This window comes from Mobula birostris, chromosome 3 (genome assembly GCF_030028105.1).
Source record: "Mobula birostris isolate sMobBir1 chromosome 3, sMobBir1.hap1, whole genome shotgun sequence".
Lineage (NCBI taxonomy): Eukaryota > Metazoa > Chordata > Chondrichthyes > Myliobatiformes > Myliobatidae > Mobula > Mobula birostris.
The window spans coordinates 56,893,140-56,905,347 of NC_092372.1; the positions used below are offsets into that span (position 1 = coordinate 56,893,140).

A 12,208-nucleotide genomic window follows, 5' to 3' on the forward strand; every position below is an offset into this window, starting at 1 on the left:
CAGCTTCAGTTGCCATTGTTTGAAGTTCGAGTTTCTTCGTGTTGAGTTTCAACACGAAGGAACTCAACACAGTGGCATAGAATCCCCACCACCAACTAGCGTTTTGGCGGTGAATTGCAGAGCGATGCAGCCACACCAACGCACAAGTATAAATGCTCACATCACCGTAGCCCACTTGCGTAGGCTACAGCGCAAGCTAGTATGCACAAGTATAAATCAGCCTTTAGTTTCCTAACAACCAGCTACTGCTTTATTCATGCTAGAATCTTTCCTCTAATACATGGTCTCATAACTTGTTAAGCAGCTTCATGTGTAGCATCTTGTCAAAGGCCTTCTGAAAATGCAAGTACACAACATCAACCAATTCTTCTTTGTCTATCCTTCTTGTTATTTCTTCAAAGAATTCCAACAGAATTCAGAAATATGAAGGATGAAGTGTTAGGGTACTTGAAGGCATGTGATAAAATAGCCCAAAGTCAGCAGGGGAAATCTTGCCTGACAAATCTATTGAAATTTCTTGAGGAAATAACAAAGATAGACAAAGGAGAGTCAGTTTTCTTGGGTTTTCAGAAGTCCTTTTACAAGGTGCTGCATATGAGGCTGCTTAACAAGATAAGAACCCATGGTATGGCAGGTAAAATACTAGCATGGATAGAACATTGGCTGACTGGCAGAGGAGGCAAACAGTGGGAGTAAAAGATGACTAGTGGTGTTCTGCAGTGGTCAGTGTTGGAACTACTGCTTTGCATGTTAAATGTTAGTAATTTAGATGACAGAATTCATGGCATTTTAGCCAAAGTTGCAAATGATGCAAAAAGAGGTGGAGAGATAGATGGTGTTGAGGAAGCCGGGAATCCCCAGAAGGACTTTAGAAGATTGAACAAAGGTGTAGGCTATTTTCTAAGTTGGGAAAATTATTCAAAAATCAGAGGTGCAAAGGTACTTTGGAAGTCCTCATGCAAGATTCCCTAAAGCTTATCTTGCAAGTTGAGCTAGTGGCAAGTAAGGCAAATGCAATGTTAAACTTCCTTTCAAGAGGACTAGAATATAAAAGCAAGGATGTGAAGTAATGCTGAGGTTTTCTAAGTCATTGGTCATAGCACTCTTGGATTATTGTGAGCAATTTTGGGCCCCCTATCTAAGAAGAATCATGCTGGCATTGGTGAGAGTCCAGAGAAGGTTCACAAGGATGATTCTATGAATGAATGGGTTAATGTATGAGGAGTGTTTGATGGCTCTGGGCCTGTTCTTTCAGAAGTTTAGAGGAATGGCGGGGTGGGGAGGAATCTCATTGAACCCTGTTGAATAGTGAATGGCCAAGGTGGAGTGGAGAGGGTGTTTCTGTAATGGGGGAGTTTAGGACCGGGGGCACAGCCTCATAATAGAAGGACATCCATTTAAAGCAGAGATAAGGAGGAATTTCTTGAGCCAGAGGGTAGTGAATTTGTGGATATATTTAAAGTGAATGTTGATATTCAGGGCATCAAATGTTATAGGGAGAAGGCAGGAGAATGGGGTTGAGAAATCAGCCAATAGGCTCGATGGACCAAATGGTCTAATTCTGCTCATTATCTATAAAACACTCTAAGAGTTTTAGAAAACCCCATTCAGTCTGAAGATTTCCTGAATAAAACCCATGATAATGTTGATTTAGCCCTACTTTATCTTAAGAAATATCTACAGAAGATTAACAAGCCAGTCAAGGAGCAGTTGGATAAAATTACACTTTTCTAAATCATTACTTTGTAAATAATGTGTTGTAATTGAAAAGCAAAATCACCATATGTGATAGAGCTTCAGTCTTAAAAGAGATTTGCTTTCTGACTTGTCCAGTTCTAATGAAAGCCTTTGATCGAAGATTATTTATTCTTTATTGTAATTGATTTTTCAATAGAATTCTTTGTTTGGTAATTAGCTTCACCAATATCATTTCAATATTTAGAAAGTTTCCATTAGTGAATCTAGACTATTATCTTTAAAATAATAGTTTATTGATGTTCTCTATCAACACCTCATAATAAGACTTTTGAGAGGTTTATACATTAAATTTAGGTTGAAAATATGTAATGCTGATAGATGGCTGATCTTATATATTTAATGATAAGTCAAACAACAATGTTCAAAAAACATCATAAATTCAAACTCAGCTTTTCAGCAGTTTTAAAATTCCACAGGTATAAACAAAACATCCAGTAAAATACTTCAATTTTGTCATTCTTGGCTAAAGTATCTACATCATTAAATTTGCTTTCTGTACATGATCTTATTTCAGGGTCTAATGCTGTAGAGGCCCAGTGCCGAAGATTTGAAGTAAAAGCAGAAGATGGCAAGAAGTTGTTATTTTCTGCAGATGAAAATGAAATTGCTATTGGAGTTGACAAACTGCGGGTAACAGGTAATACTCATTAAAACATAACATTCGTCTTTCACAATTCACCCTGTTATCTTTCATGAATTCTGTTTTATAAGATCGAACAACAGTGCAGTTCAGTTATGCAGTGTGAGATGTGGGAATTATCTCCATGCCAAAAATGATGAAAGTGGTTAAGAACACTGAAATTGATAAGAAGAGCATACAAACCCAAAGCCAAAAATAAACAACATTTGGTGAAGGATTGGTCCTGGCAGGGATTATATATCATCTATTTTTTAAATGAAATTACTCTGAAGTAATTTTCACTCTACTTTCATGTTGAAGCAGTGAGCCATATGATTTAAATTTAATCAGATGTTCCTGGAATAAACATTGGAGTCAATTTTATATTGACTTTGCATCATTATTATTGTAAGAAATGTAGAAAAGATTCTTCAAGCATCAAATTGCTAATAATGTGCTCCCAAATTATGATACAATATCTTTGTCACTTATCGCAGCAGAATTTGTCTGATCAAGCTTTGGGGTAATTTGTTTCTCTTCCTTAAATATTAGCAGGAAAGGCTGAAAGTGTTCAGCAGAACAACCACTATATGAGGAAATGAAACAGAGTTCATGTTTATGGTCAATGACCATTCATCAGAAGAGTACTGATAAAAGGCCATCAACCTGTTTCTCTTGCAATAGATGCTGCCCGACCTGCAGAGAATTTCTAGAATTTTCTGTTTTCCTATCAGATTTGCAGTATTTGCAAATATATAGTTTTAGTTTCTTTGTATAGTTTAGAGACTAAACAAAGGAACTGAGCTAAACTATAAACACAAGAGATTCAGCAGATGCTGGAAATGCAGTCCAACCCACGCAAAATGCTGGAGAAACTCAGCTAGTCAGGCAGAGTCTCTGGAAATGAATAAACAGTTAGAGTTTCAGACCTTACTTTAGGACTGGGAAGGAAGAAGGAGATAAGGGGGAGAGACCTGGATAAAATGTGGGGCAAGGGGAGGGAAGACTAGCTAGGTGGTGATTGGTGAAGACAGGTGGGTGGGAAAAGTAAAGGTCTGAAGAAGATGGAATCTGATAAGAAAGGAGAGTGGACCATGGAGAAAGGGAAGAAGAAGGGCACCAAGGGGAGTTGTTAGCAGGTGAGAAGAAGAGGTAAGAGACCAGAGTGGGGGATAGAAAAAGAGGGAAGAGGGAGAGAGAAAATTACGGGAAGAAAAATCAATGTTAATGCCATCAGGTAAGAGGCTATCTAGGTTGAATATGAGCTGTTAATCCTCCACCCTGACAGTGGCCTCATATTGTCAAAAGAGGAGGCCATTGACCAACATGTTGAAACAGAAATGGGAATAAGAATTAAAATGGTTGACCACCAGGAGATTCCTCTTTTGGCAGATAGAACTGATTATTGAGTTTAGGAGGAGGAAAGCAGAGGTCTATGGGCCAGTCCTCATCCAAGGATCAGAGGTAGAGAGTGTCAAAAAATTTAAATTCCTCACTGTTATAATTTCAGAGGACCTGTCCTGAGCCCAGCATGGAAATTTAGTTATGAAGAAAGCACGGCAGGGCCTCTACTTTCTTAGGAGTTTCAAAGATTCAGCATGACATCTATAATTTTGACTTTCTACAGATGTATGGTGGAGAGTATATTGATTGGCTGCATCACAGCCTAGTATAGAAACACCAATGCCCTTGAATGGAAAGTGTTACAAAAAGTAGTGGATACAGCCCAGTCAATTGTGGGTGAAGCCCTCCCCGCCACTGAGCGTTGTCGCAGGTAAACAGCGTCCGTCGTCAGGACCCCCCATCACCCTGGTCTTCCTTCTCGCTGCTGTAATCAGGAAGATGGTAGAGGAGCCTCAAAACTCACACCACCAGGTTCAGGGTCAGTTATTACCCCTCAACCATCAGTTTCTCAAACCAGGGGAGATAACTTCACTCAGCTTCACTTCCCCGTCACTGAACTTTTCCCACAGCTTATGGACTCCCTTCAAGAACTTTTCATTTCATGTTCTCAGTATTTATCACTTATTTATTTATTTATCTGTGTATTTGGACAGTTTGTTACCTTTTGCACACCGGTTGTCTGCCCTGTGATGGGGTCTTTCGTTGTTTCTATTATAGTTTTTTGGATTTACTCAGTATGCCTGCAAGAAAAGGAATCTCAGGTTTGTATGTACATTGATAATAATTTTACTTTGAACTCTGAGCTCAGGTCCCCCAATTTACTTCGGGTCTCACCAATGTGGAAGACTCCACAGCACACACAAAATGCTGGAGGAACTCAACAGGCCAGGTAGCATCAATGGAAAAGAGTACAGTTGACATTTCAAGCTGAGACCCTTCAACAGGACTGAAGAAAAAAAGTTGAGGAGTCAGAGTTTGAAGGGAGGGGTTTCACCTATCAACGTGTTTCTCTCTCCCCTACCCCCACCTTCTAAAACTCTGACTCCTCATCTTTTTTTCACCGTTCGTGCAAAGGGTCTCAGCTTGAAACGCCAACTGTACTCTTTTCCATAGATGCTGCTTGACCTGCTGAGTTCCTCCAGTATTTTGTGTGCGTTGCTTTGGATTTCCAGCATCTGCAGATTTTCTCTTGTTTTAGAAGAGACTACACACTGGATAAAATTGACAAACCCAGCAGATTCACAGGTGAAGTGTTATCTCACCTAGAAGGACTGCTTGGGGCCCTGAATGGAAGTAAGGGAGGAGGTGAATGCTGGTGTAACCTCTCGGTTCCAGAGGGAGGGATGAATGGACAATAAAATCATGGAGGGAGCGATCCCTGCAGAAAGCAGTGAGTGGAGGGGGGAGTTAGAGATGTGTTTGATGGTACGATGTTTTTGAAGATGATCGACACAGTCCAGTTTAGTTCAGTAGCCAGGAAACCCACGTGATCACAGGGAGAATGTACAAACTCCACAGAGCTACACTAGAGGTTCGGGTTGAAGCCTGGTCATTGGAGCTGAGAGGCAGCAGGTCTACTGGCATTACCACAGTTCTTCCCTCCAGTGTGTCTGATTGCTTAAAGTTCAAAGTTCATTATCAAAATATGGACATTAAGATGATGATGGCTGGTTCTTTGCTTGCGAAGATCAGGAGGCAAGAAGAGTCCTCAGGAGCGATGGCATGATTGTTGGTGACTGTAGAGACCAGTTCTGGATCTGTAGACTCTGGAACAGTAGGGACACCGAATCAGCTGGGAGATGGGTGCTTGCGTAGTCGGATCCTTCCTGAATCTCCTCTTCTCTTCAGTAGTTACTCTTCTGGATTCCTCAAAATTCTTGACTACTTGGTGGATCAGTGTTTTCCAGTGGACTCTGTCACAGGCGAGCAGCTGCCACTTATTGCCCTCGATATTTGCCTGAGAAAGCTGCTGCTTTGTACCTCTTGCACAGGGCACCACGATCTCTCTTGCCCTGAGCGAGTTCTCCTGAGGGTACTACTTTCAGTAACCTGGAGTTGTCCATGCAAGTTGTGGCCTGACCAGCGTAGCTGCTTGAGCAGCAAAGTGGCTTCAATGCTTGGAAGCTGAGCCTTCTCCAGGACCTCATTGTTGGAGACACGATCCTGTTAACTGATAACCATGATGGAATGAAGGCAGCACTTGAGCAGCTGGATTTGCTTGTGGTAGACCCAGGCTTCAGAGCCACATATCAGTGTTGTGACGATGGCAGACTTGTACAACTTGACTTTTGTGGACAGATACAGCTAGTGGTTCTTTCACATGTGTTTCAGGAGGAGCCCGAAGGCACTGCTGGCTCTGGCGAGTCGATTGTTAATGTCCCTTACTACCATAGCATCATTGGAGATGACACTGCCCGGGTAGATGAACTGCTCAACCGTTGGGAGAGGGTAGTCTTCAATGATGATCCAAGTTGGGTTTGTAAACACCACGAGAGGGCTTCTGATGCAGGATCATTGTTTTCTTCAGACTGACCGATAACCCGAAAGCCCTTGCAGCCTTGGTGAACTGTGATTGCAACCTGTAACGTGTCCTCTGTGTGCGTGAGAAGAGCACAGTCGTCTGCATATAGTACATCGAGAATGGGCTCTTGCATGTTTTTTGTTCGGTTGAGAAGGCAGCAGAGATTGAGGATATTTTGGTTAGTGAGGAACTGAATGTAAATGCTCTCCAAGGTGGTCCTTTTCGCTTTCAGTAGCATCATGCTGAAAGAGATGGCAAAGAGCATTGATGCCAAAGCACGGCCTTGTCTCATGCTGGTACCAATGGGGAGTGGGTTAGACAGGTCACTGTTATGTGTAACCTGACTGCTTTGGCCTTCATGGAGCTGCTGCAGGATGGTGAGGAATACTGAGGGACAGTCAAGCTTCAACAGAATCTTTTAGGGACCATCACAGCTGACTGTATCAAAGGCCTTGGTCAGGTCTATGAATGCCGCACTCAGTCCTAAGTTCTGTTCACTAAACTTTTCCTGTATCTGGCGCAGGACAAAGGTCATGTCGGCTGTGCCTCTGTTCGCTCTCGATCCGCACGGACTTCCTGTGAGGTTGTCTTTGGCAATGGTAGGGATGATTCTGTCCAAGAGAATTCTGGCGAGGATCTTCCTGGTGGTGGACAGCAGGGTAATGCCTCTTGTGTCTGAGCAATCCAATTTCTTTCCTTTGTTCTTGTACTGGGAGATAACTACTATGTTGTGTAGGTCATTTGGGATTGAGCCTTTCTTCCAACAGACTGTGAACAGATCTGTGAGTTCGCTCAGAAGAATGTCTCTGCCCATTTTGTACACTTTCACTGGGATCCCATCAGTGCCTGGGGTTTTATGGCATTTCAGCTTGGAAATAGCACCTTTGACCTCATCCAGAGTTGGCGGGCCATCAGGCTTAAGTCTTACTTCGTGCTGGGGATCATATCAATGGGTGCTTCTTGTACTTAACAATTATCCCCAAAAAGGCTCTCGTAGTGCTCTGTCCATTGCCTCATGATGACTTCCTTGTCTGTCAGCTGGCTAGAGTCATCGGATAAGTGTGGCGGGGGGGTGTCTTGAATCCAACGGTAGCCCTCTGTGTGACATACATTATGTATCACCAGATACTACATTGAGATTCATTTCTTCTTGTAGGCATTCATATAGAACAAAGAAGTACAAAGAGTCAGTAAAAAACTGCACACAAAGACTGGCAAAAAAACCAATGTGCAAAAAACACTGCACAGTGCAAGTAAAAAAAAATAAATAAACTAACAAGTAAATAAATACTGAGAATATGATTTGTAGTGTCCTTGAAAGTGAGTCCATGATTTGTGGAATCAGTTCAGAGTTGAAGTGAGTGAAGTTATCCACATTGGTTCAGATCAGGTAACAATTGTTCCTGAATCTGGTGGTGTAAGACCTAAGGCTCCTTTATCTTCTTTTATAGGGCGGCAAGAAGAGAGCAAGGCCTAGATGGTGGGGGTCCTTGATGATGGATGTTGCATTCTTGTGACAGCATTCCTTGTAGATGTGCTCAATGGTGGGGGTTGGGAGGGGTTGCCTGTGATTAACTAGGCTGTATACACTATGTTTTGTAGGCTTTTCCATTCTTAGGCATTGGTATTTCCATACCAGGCCACGATGCAACCAGTCAGGATACTCTTCACTGTGCATATAGAAGGTTGTCAAAGTTCTTGATGACATGCTGAATCACTGCAGACTTCTAAGAAAGTAGAGGTGATGCTGTGCTGACTTACGCACTAGTCCCAGGACAGAACCTCTGATATGATAATGCCAAGGAATTGTGTTCTGTGCTTCTACACTGACACCGTCTAATGCATTGTATCTGGTCCCTCTCTCATCAGTGCTTCGCATTGAAGCGCTAATAATGGAAGTTCCAGAATTAGAGAGACTTATGGGAATTATGATTTAGGCAGAGCCTTGGTGGTCATCTGGAACTCTGTGACCTGTAAATTGCTGGGTTTTGCTGCCTACTTTTCCGTCAAACCACCAATGAGCTGTCAGTGTCATGCATGCCATTAAATGATCCCAGGGACATAGATTTCTTCGGAACTGGTTGACTTTGTCCTCCACAATGTTGAGAGCCCAACATCCTATATTGTCCACATTTGATGTCCAATTATCCACCCATCCAGTCATAGCTTTTCTGGATGCAGAAGGCTAACAGAGATGGCAGTCTGAAGCTGAGCGAGACACCTCAAGAAGCAGAGAGGAAAGTGAGAGTGGCTCCTGATTCCATATCGTGAGACAGGTCTGTAGGGCCATTGCCTGTTGACAGCTCACTGTTGTCAAATGCTTTTGATCCCTTTTTAATGTTTGTGGACATTTAAGTTACTTATAGAAATGGGAGGAAAAATAATCAAGCAATACCTGAAAATACAAGTATATTATTAAAACTATTCAATTAACTCAAACATAGATCCTTTTCTGGATGTGTTGTGAAGCTGATGGATTGGATGCAAAGCGACCCCACTTTCCCTTCAACATAGCAGTGATGTTTACTGGGCTTAGCGATGAATCCAGCGGAAGGATAGGAAGCCCGACTCACTGGCATTTGACCTCCAGCTTGCTTTGGACTTCTGTGTCTGCACGAGCCTACACAGACATCAGAGGCTAGCCAAACCAAACTGTGCTCAGCGGAGGGCAGGCTGATTCACTATGCAACCACCAGCCGTCAGTCTGCTCTATTGACCCAATAAATATTAATGACACAAACAATTCATTTTATTTGTCCAAATCAGAATTATTATCACTGACATGCATATTGTGAAGTTTGTTGTCTAGTGGCAGCAACACAGTGCAAAACATAAAACTTTCGATGTTACAATATAAATAAATAAATCGTGTGAAAGAGGAATAGCAAGACAGTGTTCATGGGTTCATGCACTCTTCAGAAGTCTGATTGAAGAGGGGAAGAACTTGTTTCTAAAATGTTGAATGTGGGTCCTCAGCCTTCTGTATGTGCTCCCTAATAGCAGTTATAAGAAGAGGGCACGTCCTGATTGTGAGAGTCCCTAATAATGATTGCCGCCTCTTCAGGCACCTCCTTTTAAAGGCCTCCTCAATGGTGGGGAGGCTTGTGCCAGTGAAGGATCTAGCAGAGTCCACAACCTTCTGCAGCCTCTTTCAATCACAAACAGGAGAAAATCTGCAGACGCTGGAAATCCAAGCAACACACACAAAATGCTGGAGGAACTCAGCAGGCCAAGCAGCATTCAGGGAAAGAGTACAGTCGATGTCTCGCCCGGAAACGTCAGCTGTAGTTTTTTTCCATAGATGTTGCCTGCTGAGTTCCTCCAGAAATTTGTGTTTGTTGCTTGCAGCTTCTTTCAATACGGTGCATTGTCAAAAAATTAACAATCTTTCTAGAAATGTTTATCAAATCATCTTTCTGATAGCTTAACAAAAAGGTATCTGCCCGTGTAATGAAATCCAGCATCATTTTATTGTACTTTTTATATTTGTTCATTTTTATGTGGATACTTGTCGGTGATAGATTCTTTGAATACAGATGTGATGCTGTAATTGTGCCACTCCAGGGTTTATTTTACAGACTCTTCCATCTCATTCATTTCACTAGCATTAGAATCTCACTTGTTACATCCTTAGCTCACTTAGTACAACTGCACTAAGAGCGCCACCTGGTGTCATCTCAGTTTTTTTTAAAGTTATCATAGCTTTTTTTTGTAATCAGGGGCATGTATCTCCATCCGAGAGCCTCCAACTTAGCTTCTATCTTACCCACAATCAGATATTTTTCAGTAGTACTTGAGATTCTCATGGCCAAAGGGATGGTCAGAAAATCTGCCTGGGGCTAGAAACACTGCTATGGATTCCAGACATATTGGAAGAATCAGATTCACAGACAGCTAGCAGGATAGCAACTTTGAGAAGAAAAGAAAGCCATGATCATAGCCAGGACTTCATGAAGCAATAGAAAAAGTCTTCTTTTTCTATTTCATTTCCTTTGTACATTAAAAGTGAAAGGACATTACATTTTCCTATTGCAAGAGAGGAAGGGTTGGGAGAAATGAATTGGGACAGCCTCCACCTTGGAAACAACAATATTCCCCAAATGTTCTTACGTGTTAAGTCTGATAGGAAGCTTTTTATGATGGTGTAAACCCCAACAGCTCCTACAATAATCAAGGGACCTCATGACATTTTCAGAAATGTTAGCAATGTTGGAGGGTCACATATTGAAATGTGCTCCATGTGGATTTCTTTTAAGTGGAATACTCTTAAAACCAATCATGATTTGAAAGGAAGAATATAAGACAAGAACGAAAATGTAAGGAAATAATAACTACCAAAGCTATTGCCTGACAGCCCCAGTGACTTCAGTCCCTACCCCCAATGCTGTCTGTGTGGAGTTTGCATGTACTACCCATTACTATGAGTTTCTTTTGTCTGTTTCAGCTTCTTCTCACATATCAAAGGTATATGGATTAGTAGGTTAATTGTAAATTGCTACTGTCACATAGATGAGCGGCAGAAGCTTGAAGGGAGGTGAGAGGATATAGGCAAATACAGAGAATAGTATCAGCTTAATGGGGGATTCACATGGGTTTAATGGGCCACAGAACCCATGTTCAATAGTTCAATCATTCCACTGAATATCAGAGAATGTATACAGCATGCAACCTGATATTCTTAGATATCCACAGATATCCTCGAAACAAAAGAAAAACACGCAAGAATGAATGATCAGAAAAGATAAGAACCCCAAAGCCCCCTGCCCCCTCCCATGCACAAGCAGTAACAAGCGGCATCAACAACACTCCCCCTCACCCCACTTATTCTAGTGTAAAAGCATCAGCATTCCCACCACCCACCATGCAAGCAAAAGCAAAGCCCTCGAACAGAGACCATGGTCTACACTCCATCAAAAACTAACTGTTCACTCCAACATTTCGACACCTCACAGGCTCTCTCCTTTCACACTGACGGGAGACAAGAGTCACTATTTTGATGTTACAGTCATCCTGAAAAGTTGCTTTTTATTTCAAGTTCCCTGACTTGAGAATCGGCAAATCAATTACTGAGTGCAGAGCCCTCTGATAGCCACTCATGCTGTCTTCAATGTTCCAACTCCCACTACACGACAGTACACGATGCTACTGAGAATTTGTGTCCACAGGGCTGCGCAGGCCCCAAAGGTGCCGGACTCTGGGCCGAAATTGGACATGATGAACGGTGTCTGATCGGCGAGTTCCAAAGAATGGCAACATGCCGTCATGCAGAACCACAGTCTTTGATTGCTGCTGTAGATCAAAGGTACTGATATGACCCAGCTCACCGAAAGGAAAATGGAGACATTAGGATAAGAAGAATTTAAGTTTCACTGATGAGCTGGGAGAAGTCACCCTCCGGCACCATCTGTAGCTCCACCTCTTTCATGCTCTGTGACTCCATAGATAGTTGAAGACTTAAAGTTAACTCATTGACTTAGATCCAGGGTGTAGACTACTTCAGTTTTGAAGCTGTTTCCATTCTATATGGAATCTCCATTGTAAATTTTGAAGGGATCTTTGATGAAACTCATCGTCCACCACAATAATAATAGTAATCCAGTTTTAATAGTAAGATGAACCTAAATCTTTGATTAAAAGCAGAAAGAAAAATAAATTATTAACAACGAACTTTGTTATTAGCAATGAACTGTGTAAACAAGAATTCTCTTAGACGATAAATCCAATTCACCCACTGCTCTTTCACACAAGACAACATTGGGTCATCAAACTAAAAAAAAAGTTTGAAGAATTGATAAGAACAAGATTCATGCAATATCATGTGCCTGTTTGCAGTTTGTCTTACATTGCCCATGCTGTGTCCCTCAACTTATACAAGTTTTTTGTCTGGAAAAAAGATGGTAATGGAG

General features: G+C 41.8%; 1 protein-coding gene across 6 annotated transcripts in view; it reads left to right on the top strand.

The window, feature by feature from the left end:
- The window catches only part of LOC140194593 (zeta-sarcoglycan), a 971,547-nt gene that overhangs the window by 849,886 nt on the left and 109,453 nt on the right, over nt 1–12,208 (top strand). For all 6 annotated transcript variants that reach the window (XM_072251823.1, XM_072251818.1, XM_072251820.1 and 3 more), the window contains one exon: nt 2,273–2,395. In XM_072251823.1, the coding sequence (XP_072107924.1) occupies nt 2,273–2,395 (123 nt within the window). The remainder of the gene's footprint in view (nt 1–2,272; nt 2,396–12,208) is intronic.